Genomic DNA, 21,833 nt, shown 5'->3' with positions numbered 1-21,833 from the left:
CTCACCGGTCATGAGCAAGGGCGTGAAGGCCCGTACTAGATGTGCAAGGGCGGCCTTGCCTTTGGCCGGTGAGGCCGCGAAGGCCCACTCTAGATTTGGGCAAAGGCCGTCTCGCCGCGAAGGCTCTCGCTAGCCAAAATGCCAAAAAAAAAAAAGAAAAAAAAATTATAAAAATTCTATTAAAAAATATTCACATAGCACTGCTTGCATCAAGTAAGATGACGGACGTTCACGTCGGCTATTTCATGCCAAAATTAGTAGGATGAACTAAATTAGCAAAAATATAAAAGATTTAAGATTAAATTGGTTAATTAAAAGATTTAAGACCGAATTGATACCAATACAATATATTTAGTAATTGTTTGGTACTTTTTCCGATTACGTATTACTCTCACTTCAAAAAGAGACTAGTCTCCTCTCAAACTTCCTAAAAAAGGCATGCAAGCCATCAGCCGTGAGAAATGGCGATTACAAGTTCAATAGTTTCATTTTGTTTAAATTCGATAGCCTTGGACCAACAAAAAAAAAAAAATCGATAGCCAATAATCCATGGAAAAATCAAACGCATGTTAATACGTTCACATTGTTAGAATATCGTTAGAAGATTTTGATACTTCGTATGAGATTGTAATTGATTCTGTAATTTTAGTTACTTGCTTTTGCTATACATCATGTGCGGGTATAATTATCCATCGATCTATGTAACACATTAAAGAGTAAAAAAAATAGAATAATCTTTTCTCTCGTTGACGGTTCTAGCACATAAATGTGGTCTGGATGAAATCCACAAGATTGTCACATTATTAATTGCGTTCGACAGTTTTTAACTGTACACAACTTAACTAATTTGTTTGAGTAAAAATTTATCAACTAAGAAAATAATTAAATCATCTAGTGTATGTATGTATGTATGTATGTATGTATGTATGTATGTATTGAGGTTCACATGTTTTTGGTACATTTTTCAGTTTTAGCAAACAAGATAGATCTCATAGTTTTGTCCACATATATATCGTTCAATTGTTCCAAACGAACTTCCTAACCTTTGAAACGTCCAAGCCGAACTTATTGCCCTTTCCATTTCTCTAAAGCCCTCTGAAGCTGAAGTTTTAGTCCAGCCCACTAAAATTTGATAATTTTGTCAATTGAGGTAATCTTTGAGCGGGCGGGCCGAACCAAGCCCGAAAGGCAAATAGGCAGGTTTAGGCAAATGCTTTACATAATTAAATAAAAAATAAAATAAAAAACCCCATCTTGGGCCTGGCTCCGAAATTCCTCTCTTTCAGGAAAAATGACATAAATGATCTTTAAACTTTAACTCAATAAATAATGTGATCCCTCAATTTTAATTTGTTCAATGTGGTCCATAGACTCTTGGTATATGTTCAATGCAATCATTGAAATTTTTATACATATTCAATTTAGCCCCTAGACTACATGAAAATATTCAATGTTATTCTTAATTTTAAATTAATGAAAGGACTGCCTTGAACATTTTATATAATTCAGGAATCACATTAAATATGTACCAAAATTTCAGGGATCACATTGAACAAATTAAAAGTTCATGGACCATCTATGTCATTGTCCCTAAATTTTTTGTCGAAGGCTAGAATATCATCTAGAGGGGGTGAAGGGGCGATTTCAACATAACTTGATAAATTAATGCGGAAATAAAACACTTAAGTTGAGTGTTATCAAAGTAGAGTACGAAGAGAGTTTGAATATTGTTAGTGATATGATGATATTCACCATTGTGCAAGATTCTAAAAATAAATAAATACAAGAGTTGAGAGAGAGAAATTTGCACACTTAGTTTGATTTAGTTCGAGCCTATGTCCATTCTCACATGCTGATAGTTTACAAGCTGGATTCCACTAATCGATAAGAGAATACACAATAGAATGATGATAATCACGTAAAAACTAATATGACTCATTATCTCACACACAATTGTCCTCTCAATATCTCTCAAAGGATTACAAGTTGTAGCTAATAGAAGACAAATATGAAGCTCTCTTGAACTTTAAAATTTATGATTCCGGATCTCTCTACTTACTCTTCAGCACTTTGGTCGTCTTTTATAGTCTTACACTTCTAATCTACCTGTGGGACAATATTCATAGAGTCACCCTCCAATCAACCATTGAACGAGATTGTACAAAGAAGATTGAGTAACCGTTGAGGAATAAAATCAGAATCTCCGTCAATCTTCTCGCCCATACAATCAAATCTTAGTCACCTAAGTAGAGTGCTTCATTTAAGGAAGGTAGCTTATCTTCAAGAATGATTGCCAATCAATCAAGATATCTTGTGTGGAGATGTGCATCGCAAAACTATCTTTAAGATTGAAGAACAGTATCACTTTTTATACAAAGAAATCTGAGCTAGATCTAGCTATGATGATATATTTAAACAAGATATGAGTTTGAATACAAATCCATAAAATGGCTTTGCAAATATGATGATATTCAACTTTCGCATATTCTTCTCCCCTGATAATGCGAAAGTTGAATATCATGGACTGCCTTGCCTTGATGGGTGGTGATAGACAGATTGTCTATCTGTTGTTAGGTGGTTCCAGAAGCTGGATGAAAGCCCATGGGTGGTGAGCCCAATTATCATGGACTGCCTTGCCTTGATGGACCAACTTAAATATATAGATCTGACCCACTGTCCCCGTTCCGCGAACCAAGCCGCCAACTGGGTGGCCAAAGCACAACGCACTGACTCCCTCAACCCGAATTGGCTGATTAAACCCCCTCGGAATCTCTGGACTTTGTTATGTTTGAATTGTAGTGACTCAAACGCTATCCTTTATGATTATGAATGAAAGCAGTATGTCTTTTCGTCCAAAAAAATAAAAAAATTTCACATAGAGTCTGAACAATTCAAATGCCTTGACGATATCCACGTACATGCTCAGTTGAAATCCAAACAATTACGGTGGTTATATCCATGGCATAATATCTTGAATATGATTTAATAACCTTCTCTTCAAGAATAACTCTAGTAGAAAAACACTTGATTGAACATATCAGATTCACAACAAACCAAAGGTAATTTTGTCATTTTCAAAATACATAAGGTTTTCTCAACACTTTCATGATATGATATGCGCGATCTTGGGCAACACATTAAACCCCAACCTTTTGAGACCACACTAGCCTGAACCCGCCCAATTGTCACCTCTATTTGTCATAATGAACTTCCAAGAAACATGTATTATTGCCTTCGTTGTAAACTAGAGCAGTAGGTTGTTGAGGTCTGAAATTCGAAGTCGTTCATTGATGGTTATTCGACTTATTTTCTATATTACTTGCTTTTATCATTGCACCAACTTTTCGATTGAGCGAACTGGCCCTGTGCCTATGTTATCGTTTATAGCAAAACTGACCTACTTTTATGGGATCGCAATCATTTTCTCTTCCTCAAAATAGCTCAATTATTTGTTGTAAGAATATTCATCAATGGGTAAATGCGTAAATCAACGAAATTATAATCTCTCACACGCTGCAGTATTAAAATTTTAATATTTCTAGAAAATATTTTAAATAAGGGTCCAAAGTGCTCTTAACTTCTCAAATAAGAATTTAAAATGGACCTTATTTTAAATAAAGTATAAAATATACTCATTATTTCAAAAAATGGCCCAACCAAAGATATTTTCGTCATTTATATTTTTTTACTTTTTTCTTATTTTTTTTCCCTTCAAGAATGATAAGGGACGCCGGCACGCTCGGAGACCGGCGAGGGCTCGTGGCCGGGCGCACCAGTGGACTTTGTCATTCTTGAAGGGAAAAGAAAAAAGGAAAAACAAAAGAAAGCAAGGAAAAAATAATCATTCCCTAGAAACCCTCAAATTTATGTGCAGGTGCAAATCTATCCCAAACTTTTTTTTGTCTTAGAGAAAACCTCCAACTTTCAGTCCAGTCTCAAATCTACCCCAATTTTTTTTGTTTTATTTCAGAAAAGACCCCAAGTTTTAGGTCCGGTCCCAAATCTATCCCAAACTTTTTTTTTGTCTCAGAAAAAATCCCAAAATTTAAATCTAGTCCCAAATCCACCCCGGTTTGTCTAAAACAATTCACAAAATTTCAATTTATTCTCAAATCTAGCCCGTGGTCCAGTTCCAACTTGACGTGGCATTTCCACGTTGATAAAAAAATCCACTTCAACAAAGTAATAAAGCGATAGGTATGAACTAACATGGCATTTTCACGTGAATGACTCATTCACCAAACGAAAATTGTTAAAATTGTTGAAATTCTTCTAAATGAAACCGTTTTCGGATATAAAAATTAAGGATGATTTATGACGATTTTTGGACAGAAAGCTAATGGGGCTGTATTTGAGATTAGAGTAAAACTTGGTGATTTTTCTTTTAGAAAAAAAAATGGTTAGGGGTAGATTTGGAACTGAACCTAAAGTTTGGAGTTTTTTTCTAAGACAAAAAAAGTTTGGAGCAAATTTGGGATGAGACCTAAAGTTGGGGGTTTTTTAAAGGAATTAGGCTAGGAAAAATAAAGAGAAAAAGTAAAAAAAGCAAGAAATTCAGAAAATACAAAATGATGAAGATACCATTGGCCATGCTCTTCTTTAAAATAATAAGGGCATTATTTTGAAAATTTCCACATTTTTTGTCTTACGCTATTTCTCCTTTCCACATTTATATATACAATTTCTTCATGTTGTGTCGATCATTCTTTCCTTTACTTAATAATTGAAACATCTCTTAATAAGGCAATTTTGTAATTTTTTTCAATGTTAGCTTTTGCTTACAAGCAAAACATGTGCAATATCTGCTAATATTCATAACAAAAAAGAAGCTAAGTGTATCTGTATCAAATGTCGAACAATCCCGGGGTCCTTTTCTTTCTCCTCTATTATTTGGCAATTAATACCTTGTTATGGAGAAATTCCATGGTTCGTTCAACTGATTGTGCCGGCAGATGTTACATTTTCCTCATCTTTTGTCAACTGTAGGGAAAAAAAATTAAATGTGAAAAAGAAGAAGGAAATTCTCACGTGATAATTCCGGCATTTTCTTTTTACAAGTGAAATTTTCTTGGGGAAATTCTAGTTCGATTAGACACATGCTAACCCAACAAGGGAGTATGCGAACACACATGAATAATACGATGACAAGACACGGCTTCATGCTCTAGAGTCACAAATCACATAGATCAATCCGTGAATGAAATAAGTGAGAAAATAGGAAGAATTATCCAAAACCCTTCCGGACTTTGGCTATGGTACATGTTTGTCCCCAAACTTTCGACTGTTATACGATATCTTGAACTTTCATTTTGTACAATATGTTATACATTCCCTTTTAAAGGGTAAAAGCATATATTTATGTTATTTTTTTCAAGAAATTTTCTCTATCGCCCATAATTGCTACAAAAAGACATGAAAAGATCATAGAAAATGAGGGAAAACTAAATCAACTAATATACTGATAATGGGAAAAATAAGTACCAAGAATGATAACGAACAATAAAAATTTGTGCAAATTTGTATAGATACCATAATACAATTAAGAAAAAAAAAAGGACACAAAAGGGAAAATGCCTCGATAACAAAAATGCAAATGACAAAAATTAGTTGCTCATTACGTTTTTTTTTTTTATGGGGTTGAGCATAATAGACCGACCGAATCGGCCAGGTTGGTCCGGTTCCGAGAGGTTCCGAGAACCGAATTACTCGGACCACCTATATTTCTTAAATATTAGCATAAATTTAATTTAGCCTCCTTCGTTTACCCTTCCACACATCACATCTTTGTGGATGAGAAGAATGATCGCTAGCTTTTAGCTTGAGAAAAAGGATAGATGGGCCAAGTTTTTATAGCAAATCCATCTCTTTTATTGTGTCATTTGGTCAATGTGAGACACTAAAGAGAGAAGGACATTATCTCTTTAGTGTCCCACATAGCAAGTCGTTCTCTATTTAGTATCCCACATCGATTAGGAGACACAATGAGAGAGAATCTCAGCATATTAATTTTTATTTTTATTGTCTCTTAATTATCCCACATCAATCAAGAGACACGATTGGAGAGAATGACTTGCTATAAGATGTCAACCATGACTCGCTTATTTTAGTTTTCAATCAGTCGCATTGGACCGCTTGGCTTTGGACCAGTCCGGTCCCGATTCCAAGAAACACCAATTCGGTCCCGATGCCCGAAATCGAGAGATCATGCTCATCCCCAATTTTGTTACGAGTTACATGATGTAAAACATAATGAAAGAATATGAAAGGAAATGACTAACTAAAATGTAAGATGATTTTTTTAAATATTTCCTAGTAGTCGATACATTTTTTTTCACACTGATTAACTATGTAGAATTACAAATTAGAATCCAGTTTTTGTTATTTGACATTTTTGTTATTGAGGCCTTTTTTCTTTTCATTACTCGTTTTTTTTTTCTTGCAATATCTTCTTCAAACTAGTAGGGGAAATGTGCGACATTTGAAATTTTAGGGGCAAATGTGTACCGTCACAATGATTGAGGGAGTTTTGTGTAATTTTGAAAAGATAAATATAAGAAAATAATTATGTTTGGTCATACAAGGGAAACAAAAATTGACCATAAAAAACAGACAAAAAGTTGAACCCAAAGCCAGCAAGCCCAACTAGAGGCCCATCGGACCGTTACCGAGGAAAACTTCAAGAAGCCGAGGCCCAAATTTACGAGCCCAACGAGGGCAAATTCGTAAATACCGGAATCTCCTCTGCTCGGCCATTGAATTTACCATAGCACCCTTTTTATCCATCTGCAAATCCCTGGGCAGAGGCGGCGAAGGTGCTGAACTTTTGAAGCAGAGACTGATGAAGCGAAAGCGGTAAACAGGGTCTTGGAGAAAGTTTGTTTCTTTACCCATTCTAATGGCGTCGCCGGCGTTTGTCGCTTTGCCTTCGACTTCACCGTTCCGGGTGAGCAATCGCTTTGCTCGTGCAATTTGCAGTTTTTTCTTTCTTTCGTAGGTAATATAGCTCGCGAGTTTGTGGGATTTTAGAGTGGTGAAGATGAAGATGTGAGAAATGTCGACCACCGGCTGACTTATATTGCTGGATAATTTCTTGTTGAACGGTTCACGCTGGATAATTTTTTTATTTTTTTATATAGTGGTAACATGGGTTTTCACTCTTAGAAATCGCAATGCAAGAATTGTATCTCTTTGACGTGTGATGGGAGAATTAAGGATTGGATTGGATTTTGTCTGTGGTCGTTGATGATAAAGTTCCGGGTTGGTTGTGTTTTGCTTGAACAATTCAGTCATGATGTCTTCAACTGAAGTGCTGGGAACAGGCAGATTGAACTATGAATTGCGCCGTTGAGTTCTGAGGGATATTATCTGTTTTTCGGTCTGATTCAGCTGTTCTTGTCCAAGCTAATTTTCGCAGACGCGTTTCTGATTTTGAGGGCTAAAGTTCATGGAATTTTAATGAAATGAAAATGTAAGGTTGCTGAATTCTAAAGGGATGAAATTTTAATGGAGTGAAGTTCGGGTTGACGATATAAGTGATGATAGGTGTTCACTTTGTTAGTCTCTTGAATATCAGATGGTTTTCTGAAGCTTCTCGCCTAGTTGTATTCAGATGCACTGGGCGGTACACTTTCGAGAATAATCCAAGCGGCTTTGCAGCAAATCTTTCATGAATATTTTTGCAGGTTAGATGGCCGAGTTGATTTATGCTTACTACAACCTGACATAGTTTTCGTTTTCCTGATTCCAGATCAAGTTGTTGAATGGTAGAAGGTGTCAGCCAGGCAATGGCATAACTCTACATTCATGTCAACGGACTTTTCCAAAGCTTTCTATGCAAGTGATGATGGCACAGTTTGGCGAATCAGAGAGGCTGAATGTGCAACTTGATGCTGTGACAGAAAGGTTACAGGAGGTGATTCCAGACTCGGTGAAACATTTTCCTTGGAAGAAAGCGGAGACTGTGCTTCTCAATAGAGTGGCCCTTTTGGGGCGAAAGGCATTGAAGTGGTCGCTGATAACCCTATTTGTAGCTAGCTCCTTATCAGATGTTTTATTTGCCATTTCGAGAAATAGAGAGTTGACAATTCCAATTGGCCTTTTTGTCGGTTGTTTGCTGACTGACTTTCTAAAGGAGGTGATGACAGAATTCTCTGGCGACTCTCAGGTATGTTCAGCTTTCATCCATATTGAACTGCAAATTTGTCATTTTTCTTCAGGGAATTCCTAATTTGTATTTAAACCTTTTGTTCATATGTGAATACTTTAGCTGGACAAAGGATTCGTCCAGTGCCTGACGGCAATAAGCTGCGTGTTTGTTCTTCTCAAGTTTGCTTCTGCATTTTGTGGGCTTGGAGTGAGAGTCTTCCTCTCGCATGTTGCAAATGGTGGCGTGATGCAAACTTTGTGGCTATGGAGAAATCTGTCACATGGATCAAGTAACGAAGAGAAACAACCCCAAGAGGAGGGGGCCATTGCATGAGCCGTTTAAGTTCTTGAAGCTTTATGCACTTGCAGAATCCATTAGAGGTAGTCACTAATCATTGTACAGAAATTCTTCTCCGAGCCCTTTGTAAGAGAGAGAGAGAGAGAGAGTTGTAAAGTATGAGCAATGCACATGGATGGAGCACAAACTCGTTCTTGACTGTTTCTTGTTATATTCGAAGTGTAGAATGTTAAATGCTCAGTTTTGTTGTTTTACATTATTTTGGGAACATTTCAAGTTGGAGACGCCAGAATTCCAGGTATTACTCGGTAGGAATGGCTTCTTTTCGGAAAACAAGGCTGTGTGTATGGTTGGTCTTCTTAAAGAAGTTGCTGTGCCACCCTTTCATGTTCTATTTCGAAGAAGCATTTTCATGTGGTACGTCCTTAAACCGCACAAGCCCTTGATGCTTTGAAGTGGGCAGGCAGTGCTTTTGTCGAACGAACGCGTTAAAATAGCAGTCCTTCTGCATAACCTAAGACACTTTGCAGAGTCACCTTACGCTTCACTAGTTTGCAAATCGAACATAGCGTGATGCATCATTCCAACTTCATTTACTAGAGTCTTCTTCACTAGTTTAGAAACCAAAGATTCGATTTTATCCTTACCAAAAAAAAAAAGATTCGATTTTATGTGCTGTCTGTGGAGGCAAAACATTCATCTAAGCCAGCCTAGTTATTCTTTAAGTCACAATAGCCACTCTGATGAAGCATCCCTGATGAAAAATCATTTCCCACAAATAAGATTGGACCGTCCAAAAAGTGTTTTCCATATGTCCTATTGCTAGTCCTCTCATGACACGGTCAAGACCAGCTCAACATGCCAAATGAAACAAACGTAAGAACTGGTTGCATTGCCTAAAGAGATTTTCCATCATCATACATTGAGTAGCACCAGTAGTCTCTCCAGTATACACTACCCTTCTTTCCAGTTTCGACACAGTATATTTGCAAACCTTTTCTTTCTCATGAAGCTTCTAATTTTAACATGTATCGACAAAACTGTTCCTCTGAGCAACTCCATTTGCGGAGGCAGAACAGAGGATTACGTAACAGCTAATGAGACCGAATCCGCCCGCTCATCGGCTCATGTACAATGAACAGGATCGTAATCTAGAAGTTCACTTTTCAACAGGCTCTTTGCTTTCTATGTGGAGATGAAGAGCCAGTGGTTCATTCACTTTGTTGGAGTCTTCTCCTGAAAAGCAGAGAGAGCCAAGCGATCAAATCATTAATAAACAGGAAGCGGAAGTCTTTGGAGGGTTGGGTGAATCAAACCTGGCTTCTTGTCTTCAGGATCTTGAATGCTTTCCCCATTATCGGATTGATCAGGTTTACACGAGTCATGAAAACTCGGGCTAAACTGGCAATATGCCGAACGCAACTGTCTATGAATCTCTTCCATCTTCCCACTCTGCTCATCTTCCCGATCCATGTCGATGAGCATCTACAAACAACCCGCCAATTAAGTAAGAGAGAGAGAGAGAGAGAGAGAGAGAGAGAGAGAGAGAGAGATCAACATCAAATCATTACCTGGGCAGCATTGTTCTTAAATATTGGGTGAAATCTCTGCCTGCAATACTCAGTGAATAACAGAGTGCAGATTACGAGTGGTATAGTAAAACCGGAGGCGACAGGAGATCGTTTTACGCCAAAAACCCCCAGGGCTATTATTTGCATCAAAACCAAAGAGAAGATTGTCGTGTTGTGAACAGTAGGCCACAGCTGCCCTCCACTTTCATACTTCGGCATGTATACATTGAGAATCTGAAAATAAAGTTGCACAGTCAAAAACACGTCGGGGCAAAGTGAAAATGGAGCAAACGTCATTGCAATGGAAAAGGCTAAAATGGTGCAACAATGGACCAAAAAAGAATTCCTCAGAATAAACAAATAAACTGGCTAAAAGAAGCCTCTTCACTCAATAGGATGGTATCCAAGGGTTAATGGCAACTGGTAAACTCATACGGTTTGAAGAAACGGATAACAGGATATCATTTGATGGCATCCTTTTTTCTGCTTAGGTACTGATGACTGATGGGACTATCCCAGATGTATGAACTCAGAGTTCAACGGGTTCCAGAAGTAAATAATGTGTAGAAAGATTTAAGCAAAATAAAATATCATATAAAAATGAAATTCAGTTCATCTAACCTGGTTTCGATACACAAGGAAAGCAAGTAAGAAGTAAGCCAGCAAGAAAGGCAGCATCAAAGGTGCCAGGATGGAAAAAGTGAAGCCGAGGAGTCCAAATACTAGCACTCTGGGAACTTCAATGTGGTATGGGAAAGATAAAGGCTTGTCAGACAAATCATCTTTCTTTCTGAAGATTAATCGCCTGATTAGGTTCCAGAGAAGAGCCAAAGGTTGCATCACTTCCGACGACAAACTTGCCCACCCCGATGTAAAGATATAAGTCATGAAAAAACTAGCCTGCGATCATACATCAATGGTTATCAGTGCAAGAGAAAGAAATTGAAACTATAGTATGATACATCAAGTTGCCACACTACATGTATTACCAAACAAATATCCCAGCTAATCCGAAAAGACTGACATTACAGATATCCAATAGCCAGAACAACAGAACAACATTCTTCATCAGATCCACAAGGCATATAAGGTGCTGACGATTCAACGCAGAAACACAGAAGCACTTCATCCAATGAATGCAATAGTGTGCGAAAATCTGGTAACTGAATATGTTGGAAAATCACCTGTGTTGGCACGGCTCGTGCCAGTTGAGCAGGTATGTCCTTTGGGCTAGAAATAACATTCAATTGGCTGATAACAGACCCAGAGAGAACGTTAACAAAGAAGACATTCCAGATCATGAAATAAAGTACTTTCCGACATGCACTCTTTTTCCTTCCGCTACGAGAGATACATCCCTCCACTGCTGAAAATAGCATCATTGTGGGAGGAACAGTGTACAGAAATAACATCAGAATAACACTAGGCAGATACCCTGTGACCAGCTGATTCATATATTTCCTGCAATGCGAAAAGGAAGGATATGTCACAAACAATGCCCATCGCTTTGCAAATAACATAGATCATGAATTCTTTTTTCACATTTTTCCTGGAAGGAAATAGGCGGGGCAAAATTATAAGCCCAGCTGGAAGATGGAAAAGACGAAATCTTTACTAGACCACCTCGTATCTGATATATATATTTTTATATATTTATCTCATCTGTGATTCAGCAATTCTAAGATGGAAGCATCATAGCTAGTTGCTTATTCTTGGCAATGGGATCATCATCCATCAAATAAACTTTTAAGAAAACAGCATCCAACAATCAGAAAGAATATTTGTGTGACAAAAACAAGTACCTCACAAGAGCCAGACAGCCCTAAAAATACTCAGTACTCTCTCTCTCTCTCTCCCTCTACCTCCCTCCCTCGCACAGAGACACAGCTGCTGATGTCGTGCCAATATGCAGCTAGAACCCAACTAAACCCAATATACTGCCGTTGTTTGGGACCTTTATCAAGTTTTTTAACCTCTAGCCCCCTGAACCAACCTCTAAGGCCATTCTACCACATCTTTCTCCACATTCAGAAAGCAAAATGGCAGTGTAATGCCTTTTAATGCATATCCATTAGGAAATGCCACACAATCTAGGTACCAGGTAATGTTCTTAAGATATCTATTGAGACTCTAGAACTTCAACTATAGCTGACGTGTTATCTTTAAAACTGACCTGGAGAATTGTCTATTTTTCAGCACTCTCAGCCATCCCACTATAAAATATTGATAAAAAATGGAAATGTACTACAGAAAAATGACTGCAACTTGTAAAATCTTTCAAAACTAAGATGCTTACTTCTTTAGTAATCCTCTGAGAAATGGAAATGAGTGATGTAACTGGTCTAGTTGAGTAAGACCTTGAACAAAAGTCACAGGTATAAGAAACAAGAACATGAAGACAATAGTAGCTATAAGTGTAGCTATCTTGCGGATCCATAGTTGTTTAAATGGTATACAGAGGTTGGACCAATAGACATCATGAGGTTCAGGAGCCAAGTCAGTCACCCATAACATGGGATTTGATGATTGAAGGATCTGAGAAGCAACGACAGCAGCATAGCGAGTCTTGAAAAAGACAAAAGCAGCTGCAACTTCCTGTATGGGGCAAAAAACATTTGTACATAATTGATCAATCTAACTTTCAGACACTGTTACTCCTTTATCAAACCAACATCAATAAGAACGAGAAAGGAACAAGAAATGTGATAAAACAAGTCAGACCAACTAAAAGACAGCATCAAACATGTACGGAAAAATCTGACAGAACTATGCATGCTCAGACATTGTTAATTGAGGAGCTAAAACAAAGAAAGTGGTAAGCCACATCATCAGTGATATGTTCAACTCTTATCCAAGGAGTAAGGGGTTGAATCATCTTGCATCTAGAAAAGTCCCATAAGCAGTATATTTAATAGCCAAATCAGGTCAGCTTACAACAGTGAATCTGCAAGTGTTTTTCCATCATATCACAATTTCCTTCCTCATTAACCACAATCCAAAAATACTATCAAGACAAAAATAACACAAATTTTCAAGGTGCCAAAAAAAAAAAAAAAAAACAAGCTTTGGCACCAAAACAAAAATAACACTTGCAAAATGTCCAAAAAAAAAAAAACCGCACCGTAACCCATGGACCAAAACTAAAACCAATTACAGAATCCATCAATTTCACCGTAAAATCGCCACGTAGCACAGTAAGAAAATTGATAATAACGGTTATAAATAAAACTTGGCACTCATAGAAAGCCACATGGGATGATGCAAAATCATTGTTTAAGGAAAATTTATTTCTCTTACTTAAACCAAGCGTCACTACCTCTCTTGCAGGTGCAAGATCCTTGTAGACAGATTTCCCTTTAACACTTTCCGGTCCTTTAGAAAGCAAACGAAAAGCTTTAGATGGTCCACCACAGAGACCACAGTGAAATAGATTTTGCTTGCACTTAACGGCAAGATTCTCAGATCTCATCATTCTACACACCACCTCTGCATCACTCTGCATATATAAAACCATTAGATGCTATAATGGAAGAAGCACAGTAACCCATGTAGAAAACCACAAAAAGCAGAAGGTTGCCACAAATATATAAGGTATCGAAACAAAGACATTAATTACAATCTAGCATGCTCTCTATCGAATTTAGACAAGCAAAACTTAATAGCAAGATAGAATGCTATGTTTCCCATCTTATTGGGGGGTATGTTGATAGTCAACTCTTACTAAGAATAACCACTTGCAAGTTGCAGAATCTACAGATTTAGTCTGGCATCTAATTAATTATTGACATAATGGCCTCAAACCTGTTATTTGAGATCAAGAGTTGATTCTTAAAATTTTTCAGCAATAAAACAAGTAGCAATGGTTGACAGTAAGGATTGATCAGAAAAAGATGGTCAACAATAAATATACCAGATAAAACGAATAAAGTAAAGCCGAGTACACTAATGAAGTTTTATAGAACATATAGGCATTTCCAGATCATAATTGCTCCATGAAGTCCAGTGAAAACCCAGTATTCAAAACTTACTAATAAGAATTATAGCTTTACCTGCTCATTTTCCAGAACACGAAGAATTTATTCATGCAACATGTCAAGTCTCATATGAATCAAATATAATTTTAATTTAAATGACGTGTAGGCTGAGATTTGACCTAAGACAACTGTTGGAATTTATTACATTGGGAAGGAAAATAAGTGGCCTGAAATTTGAACACTAGACAATTCAACTCTGATATCAGTTAATATAATTTCTTTAGCATGGCAATCAGAAAGACCAAATATATCAATGAAAAGAAGGTTTTTACCAATTCAACAGAATATAAAAATATATAAACCATGTAAAAAAAAGAAAAAGAAAAAAAGAGACTGAGCTTTAGCTGCTAAAGTATAATGCTAACATATTTTTAGTTATTGCTATGTTATGAATCTTCTTGCTATAGCAGGAATAAATGCTAAGTAATTGGATTTATTAACGAGCAGCAGCAAGTGCTTAAAGCATTGTGCTGGTTATTGTTAGCGCCCTGCACAGAAAAAATCAACTTAGCAACCCCAATTTACATTACATATAACATGTACAAACAAAATGATCTGTCTTGCCACACTATTGAAACATTAATACAACCTTTCATACCATCAGTTTTTGAACTGTACCAGACCGGTAGACCATTTGATGTCCCAAATACGTCAATAGATAATAGTTCGAGAAGAACTTCTCGACTGCGTCACTGTAGGACTCTTCTCGAGAAGAAGGGATAGATCGCACAAGCACAGTGAAGTAACTTGGGTTTGGTGCAGAAGCCTTGATATGTGCTAACCTCATATTAGCTATGCTTTTGTACTCCTATAAGATATCATTCTTAACCATCAGTAATTTCAAAAATGATGCTACATAAAATACCCAACATGTAGCCTTGTGGATGACTTACAAAGTAAAGGAGAAGGCAAGCAGAGCAAGATATTATGTATAGTGCAAGGCAGTGTGCCCAGAGCCTGACATGGATTTAAATAAGGATTGTTAAATGTTCATCCAAGAATACTCAAAATTTTGAAAAAAAAAATTTACTTGAATATGAGTGAAATAACATCCTTCTCCAATTAAGTAAGGCTTTGCTATTCCTTGAGCCCACCAACTAATCAATCAAATTCATATATTAGTTAATGGTCCTATAGTGAATATACCAAGCCATTGCTGCAAACCACAAGATATTATTCCAGCGAGGGGATAGTGGAAAATCAAGAGCTACGAGTTAAAATTATCTCAATTCATCCCCCAAGGAGGAAATGCTAAAACTTTAGACAAAAGAGAGTTTTCTGTAATACCACTTCGATCCTGCTTTGACATTTCCAATGGTAAAAACTTCCAAAGACTCATAAGGGATCTCCTTGTGATGCATCTCCTGGCCATAGTAATTCACTGGAAGTACAAGAAAAATGCAAACAAAAGCGGCAATGGAGAATACTCGCAGACTGCATAAAGAAATTAAATTAAGTTAGTACTAGGAAGGAAGGGGCACAAGATGTTAATTGAACCAAAAATGTAACAGACTATGACAAACATTCTCATCCATTTCCACTCACAGTTCCAGATTTTAAATGCCATTTAGGTTAGGATGCAGCATTAATTCTAAAAATTTAAGCAACTCTGGCACATAGTAAAACGAAGTTTACTTTTTCCGGAGAAATATGAACTAATGTCCGTTCATATCCCCTCCAAGAATACTATCTACTGGACATGACTTCTGCAAGTGCGCTACTTAAATCACCTATACCATTCAACTAGAATGGACAGGTAGGTAAAGCAGAGGCATGCGCATCTTTTGTGAATGACCACGACATAGTAATATCGCATGGTATACATTTCAGGTGATAGTAACCGTCTCGGGCATGAAATAGAAGGAAACGAGAGAAAGCTTAACCATTAGCTTTGTTTTCCTCCGTGCAAATACTTGAAACTTCCTGGAAATATATAAATCAGTGGGAGCTCTACATGCTGTTTCTTATCTTACAGGGTTAGGGAACTGAAGTCGTCAGGGATTAAAATGGTAACTGATGATGACATGTTGTCATCAGTACCAAAAATAATGCCTCATCCCAACAGCGAGCGACTCAAAACTCTATAACTGATAAAAACTTTAAAAAGATAAGTATATTGAAGTGATTAATAACTTCAAAAAGAAGGAATAGAACTCTATCCTTCTGATAAATAGTCCCAACTAAATTACCCCTGACAAGCATTTCGTACATCAATTAATACATGCAAATAAATAGCTTTCACAACCTACAATTGCTGGGCAAGGTTTAATTACCTGAAAACTAGTATCCTAATGAATACCACAGCATCGAGGCCACCAACAGATAATATTTCTTCTTCAGAAGTTTCCCAAGCCTTCACTATCCAACTCGGGGAAGGAACAAATCTATGAAAGCAGAGAGAATCGATGCGTTTTGGGCGTTCTTGAGCAAGCCTCCGTCCAAAATATACACTTAAGTTGCTCGGTTGTTTCCTCAACAAGGAATAAAGCAACAAAAGCACCACACACAAGCCGATATTTATTCCAGCTGATGTTAGAAGAGCCGAAATATCCATCTCTACCCACTAAGACCAGAAGCAATATGCAGGAAAGCTGAGTTAGTTTCATGCAAAAAGTCCAGGGGCATTCCTACAAGCTCTTAGGACAAAGTGAAGCAGCTCTTGTCAATGCACACAGACACCTCACTTATAGCTGCATTATACTAATCGAGATTCCGGGGAGAGTGGGTTCAACTTGATATTTCAACCTGAAAGAATGGAGGCAAGAATACACATCACCAATCACATATTAATACATAAATATAGCAGGAAATTCACCTAATGTCTAGGACAGTTCAGCCACGAATAACCCTCCATATATGCTGAGCGGAAGAATTATATTCATCGAGTTCTCCAAAGAAGAACTTCACAAGTCTGTTTCTTACCAGAACTCCTCCATTAGATGCATAGCTCCGGCTTCAAACATTCAACTTAAATAGCAAAGCTGGGAACTAAAGCGAAAAACCAAAACATAAAAATTGCTCCCCATTTTCCAACGCGTGCTTGCCCTCTCCCCTTCTCGATGGACAGTGACGCAAGGTTTCACAAATTGCGCCGGTGCAACATACCTCATCGCAGCCAGTGATCAATCGATGCAAGACACTTTCTTCCATAAGAAAAGTAAAGCAAGACACTAAAAAAGCACCACTTTTCATCCGCACATCATTCCCAAGCAAGCAACATCTCGTGCTTCTTCCTCCATTAGCTTAACAGGCGAACCTCATCAGTAATTTCCAAAGCAGCAATACAAATTTTACAATGGAAGGCACAAAATCACTCACGGGAATCGATAGCGGGAGCATCAACCAATCCACACAAACCACGCCCAGCAAACGCGACACCCATCAATCCGAAGAAGCGGGAAACAAAGAAAATGAACCTGAGACAAGGCGCGGGCGTTGGTAACTCGAATCCGGAGTACAAAGAAGTGCCGAAAGCTACTTGAAAACCATCGACGTGAAAGCAAAGGCACTTTCAATCTCCGCCAAAGAACTTGCGCACGCCATCGCCATCTTCTTCTCTTTGCTTCAACTTCACACACAGGCGGAGGAACGCGATCGATCTGGAACAATCCTTGGGCACGAATCAATCGAGCTACGACCCGATTTGAGAGGGGATTTAACACGCGAACGTCAAATTCGCAAAAATGGCAGAAGTTCTGTGTAGAAGGAGGAAGGCCACGTCGAGTTTCTTCTTCGTTTGAAATAAGTTAAAAAAAAAATAACAATCATAGAATTCAATCGAAACAGAAGTCCGGAGGATCACTGACGACAACGTCGGTTGTGCCACGTGGAGGACAGAGAGTGTACCGGTCGGAAAGTTCCAATTGCCAGCGGTTGAGTGTTGAACCGAACCGCCCGATCTGTGCCACTCGGTGCGCACACGCAAAAGAAAATTTCTCTTTTTTATTTTTTATTTTTTTTTAGGTCAGAAAGATACTTTATTCAAGCCATTAAGAGTTCTTGAAAGACAAGCCCAAAATCGAGGCATCAAAACATAATAAATCCCAAAGGGTCGGGGGGATTAGACACCCGAGAAGGAGGTAGAGAGTTTGAGCGAAGTGATTTTGCTACGTAATTTGCCACTTAATTCTCTGATTATCTAAAATAAAGCCGATATAATTGATATGTGATATCATTATCACATGAAATTAAGTCATTTTACTCCGACGGAATTTTAAATCAAGGCTCTCCACTAACAAATCCAACCAAATTCAACCGACGCAACCGATAGACGACGCCAAAGTACGATGCGGATGCAACACGCCAATGCCCCCGATGTCGTGAGTGGAAAAATATAGCTAATGCAAATGACGATGGTGCGTAAAATCCAGATGATATTCTTCTGATCGGGTATAATTTATTTTGATAATAGCGGAACTGTATTATAACATAACACTGTTATTTTTGTTGTTGCAATAAGGATACTATTACTAGTGTCATATCATTTTCTTATGTGTTATTTCATGCTCGAGCCTTTTGAACATTTTATTCTTAATTACTATTACTTGTTACATAACACTTTCTTATGTGTTATTTCATACTTGAGCCTTTTGAACATTTTGTTCTTAACGCTTCAAAGGGAGGTGTTCTGGAAAGAAGTTGGTTGCGCTTTTGTCATTGTAGAAGACCCAATCAAGGTAAACACTAGTGTTTTTATATGGGAAAATTGGTATAAAAAAAAATCTTAAACCTATTGCACAGCGGCTAATTATGCCAATTTAGTCCTGCCAATTTAATCATAAACCTTTCATTTTGTCGATTTAGTCCTAAATATTTTGAAGATATTTTTCAACGTAGCCATAAACCTATTATTTGATGAATTGGCCGGATATACTATATTGGCAAATTGTCAAAATATTTATGAGCAAATTGACAAATCTTCCAAAGGTTCATGACTAAATTGACACAATTGAAAAGTTTATGACTAGATTGACATGTTGCCAAAAAGGCTTAGGACTAAATTAGCCGGCGTACAATAATAATTTTTGGACCTTTTGGATAATTATTTTGACGTGGATTTAATATAAGTGTCTTGTCAAGCTAGTAACTCTTGAAACTTGCTCGATTCCCGAGACAAAGGATCTAAGTGCCTTCCTTGAGGAATTTGATAAGCTTCGATCATCCTTTACTGTGGGAATTTCTTTGCTTGGTCCAATAAAGGGAAGACGATCCTTTTAAGTTCGGAGGAGGAATTAGTTCAGAAGCTTGTCTCTCGCTGCTTTGTTGGTGGAGTTCATTTCTCTTGGCATTCTATATCTTCTCCCAATGTGGGACGACCTTTGTATTCCTCGATTCTAGACCGATCGATCCCTTAATTCTAGGAGTTGTAGAGAATCTTCGTTGGCGGACCTCAACTGCCGATTCGGCCTCGCGGCGGTTGTACGAGCACGGCGCACGTGTCGGACGAGAGCCCGCAACTACACATGAACTACGACTCCAGCTGTTTCGCGAAAAACAAATAATTTGGAAAATATTTTTTTCCGAAAACAATCGCTTGTATCGCTAGAAATAATTAATCAAGAAAAATTATTTTCATTATTAATAACAATATTTGCCTAATCATTTTTGGGAACGATGAAAATTATATCTTGTCCATTCATTTTCGTAAGTAATATGAGCTATTGTTTTTAGGAAAATGTTTTTCACATCATTCATTATTCGCAAAATAAATGGAGCCTAATAGTTGGTTCGCTTCACTAGAATTTTAATTTCAAAGAAAGTTATCCATTTTACGGTGTTTGTTCGCATTGAAAAAGAAAGTTGAAAAAATTGGTTCTATAGTAAGAATCCTCACCGAATAAAACATTAAACTTTTTTTTTTTTTTTGCCAATATGTAAATCCACCAAAAGAAAAAAAGCAGTGAGACTTATCGGAGAATAAAAAGGAAAAACAAGTGATAACATTTAGGAAGTAGACATAGAGGGACCTATTCTTCTCACTTGGAGATCGTCCAAACGCTGGTCTGAAAACGAAAGACGATTCTTCATCATACAAACCAACCCTAAAGGTACGAAAGAACAACGTCGTTCCTTAGATGGTTCCATTGTAGTCGTTTATAAGGAACGATAGCTATAAGGAACTAAGTCAATCCATCCCTCAAGAAAAGACTGTCCCTCAAGGAAAGAACCATGCGTCACAAGATCAGCTATGCCAAAAGATGGAGGGAAAGTTGTCCAGAAAATCTTAAATATATTACACTTTTGTCAATTCGGTCATAAAAGTATTTAATTCTACCAACTGAGTTTTAAACATTTTCACGTTTTTCCAATTTTTGGTCGGAAATCGTCGACTTGAATGCTGACCGTACTACGTCGCACAACCGATGCTAAAGTCAACAGCTTTAATAATCTTTTCAATTGTTTTTCTTCATTCTTTTTTTCTTTTTTGTCCGAGTCTTGTCCGCCGGCCTCAAGCCAGGGTCTAAATTCAGAGCCTAAGTTGAACATCTTCCACAAGTTAATTAATCATATTGAATAAATTGAAAGTTCAAGGAACCATATTATACATTGATGACCCAAAGACATGGACCATTTATGTCATTATCTCATTACCAAAAAGCATATTAACTAAATAAACAGTATATGGGAGCCCTGGAGGCCGGTTTATTGGTTTTCACTTTCCGGTACCCAAAATACTCCTGTCCGTTTTTCCGTTCATCAAATTCGGAAACAATACAAATTTTCTGAGGTTTTTTTCTGCTGGGGCTTTATTCTTTTTACCTGTCATTGTTGACCAATCCTTGGTGAGCTATGCTGGATTTTACTCAATTAGGACAACTGCCCTCCAAGCAATAGAACCACGTTCTCTGACTCCCCAAAAAAAAAAAAAAAAAATTCCAAAGCGCTAATTACAAGAATGAAGCCGAACACAAAAACCTCGACCCCAATACAATACTTGAGCGTGTCCTAAGGGGTACAAAGGTGTAACGGCCACATAAAATACAAGGTGTAGGTGAAGCACAAACAACCGAAGGACATAACCGAAGTCCAAACCGGAGCTAAAATGAAAAACAGCCAAATAACGGCCAACTAGTAGGGAACAACACTGAACAGCAAGGAGAAAGTCTTTGTTTTTTGCAGAATTAACACACACACAAAAAAAACCAGTTTCGGAATCGTTTTTTCCCAATACGAGCGAGCACCATAACGTAAGAAACATTCGCTCATTGCAGGAGTCAGAAGGCATTGTGAAATTCATCTCCTTTAGCTTCTCCAAACTCCATACCTAGAGCTGGAGGTATATTCAGATTTTGTTTTTTCTTTGCAAATTATGATAACCTGTTCATCATTTTCTAGTTACTTATTTTTTGTCGTACGTATTACATGGAAAATCGTAGTGCAGCGTAGCGCGGGTTAACGCAAATAATATATGAAAGGAGAGCTCTTGGGAATGTGGGTTAAGTGGAGAAAATAATTTTAGGGAAAATTTCAAAATAAAGGCTCGAAGTGTCATCATTTTCTCAAATAAAAGTCTGAAATGGCCATATAGTCTCAAAAAAGGGTTTGGCCTTAGGAGCATTTTCGTCATTTACTTTTTTTCTTTGTTTTTTTTTTTCCATTTTTCATTTTTAAAAAATTAAAAACGAAAAAAATATAGGTGGGAGGGCCCGCATATGGCTGCCTCCCGACCGGCGATGGGGCGTTGGCGATGGCTGTTGGTCGTCGGCACCTTGGCAAAGGGTCAACCTCCCACTTGTATTTTTTTTTATCCTTTTTAATTTTTAAAAATGGAAAAATACAAGAACA

The 21,833-nt window shown here is 37.5% G+C and overlaps 2 protein-coding genes across 3 annotated transcripts; one reads left to right on the top strand and one right to left on the bottom strand.

Moving 5' to 3' along the window:
- The first annotated feature begins 6,814 nt into the window (after positions 1 to 6,814).
- On the top strand, positions 6,815 to 8,702 carry LOC115739520. Its single transcript, XM_030672648.2, has 3 exons — positions 6,815 to 6,943; positions 7,748 to 8,164; positions 8,267 to 8,702. The coding sequence occupies exons 1-3, from the start codon at positions 6,896 to 6,898 to the stop codon at positions 8,477 to 8,479; spliced, it is 678 nt and encodes a 225-aa protein (XP_030528508.1). The 5' UTR covers positions 6,815 to 6,895; the 3' UTR covers positions 8,480 to 8,702.
- Positions 8,703 to 9,309: 607 nt separating this feature from the next.
- LOC115739519 (CSC1-like protein RXW8) lies at positions 9,310 to 17,794 on the bottom strand. 2 transcript variants are annotated; one of them, XM_030672645.2, is made up of 12 exons: positions 17,465 to 17,794; positions 16,322 to 16,793; positions 15,336 to 15,482; positions 14,942 to 15,005; positions 14,647 to 14,856; positions 13,331 to 13,510; positions 12,311 to 12,609; positions 11,199 to 11,475; positions 10,636 to 10,914; positions 10,015 to 10,248; positions 9,760 to 9,928; positions 9,310 to 9,679 (listed from the first exon to the last, which is right to left on the bottom strand). In XM_030672645.2, the coding sequence occupies exons 2-12, from the start codon at positions 16,600 to 16,602 to the stop codon at positions 9,603 to 9,605; spliced, it is 2,217 nt and encodes a 738-aa protein (XP_030528505.1). In that variant the 5' UTR covers positions 16,603 to 16,793; positions 17,465 to 17,794; the 3' UTR covers positions 9,310 to 9,602. The 2 variants fall into 2 exon arrangements, with proteins under 2 accessions (XP_030528505.1, XP_048129901.1); XM_048273944.1 differs by lacking the exon at positions 13,331 to 13,510.
- Between the last annotated feature and the right edge of the window lie 4,039 nt (positions 17,795 to 21,833).

The sequence above is a fragment of the Rhodamnia argentea genome, chromosome 2, assembly GCF_020921035.1.
Source record: "Rhodamnia argentea isolate NSW1041297 chromosome 2, ASM2092103v1, whole genome shotgun sequence".
Lineage (NCBI taxonomy): Eukaryota > Viridiplantae > Streptophyta > Magnoliopsida > Myrtales > Myrtaceae > Rhodamnia > Rhodamnia argentea.
Note: the sequence above shows the minus strand (reverse complement) of the source record. Positions and strands in the feature narration are given on the sequence as shown.

Coding starts and splice junctions, on each gene's coding strand:
- LOC115739520 (XM_030672648.2), top strand. CDS start 6,896: ATGGCGTCGCCGGCGTTTGTCGCTTTGCCTTCGACTTCACCGTTCCGG. Junction 6,944..7,747: donor CTTCGACTTCACCGTTCCGG/GTGAGCAATCGC, acceptor TCCTGATTCCAG/ATCAAGTTGTTGAATGGTAG. Junction 8,165..8,266: donor AATTCTCTGGCGACTCTCAG/GTATGTTCAGCT, acceptor TGAATACTTTAG/CTGGACAAAGGATTCGTCCA.
- LOC115739519 (XM_030672645.2), bottom strand. CDS start 16,602: ATGGATATTTCGGCTCTTCTAACATCAGCTGGAATAAATATCGGCTTG. Junction 11,476..12,310: donor CTCAGAGGATTACTAAAGAA/GTAAGCATCTTA, acceptor TTCGCATTGCAG/GAAATATATGAATCAGCTGG. Junction 10,249..10,635: donor TCCTTGTGTATCGAAACCAG/GTTAGATGAACT, acceptor CTTTATTTTCAG/ATTCTCAATGTATACATGCC.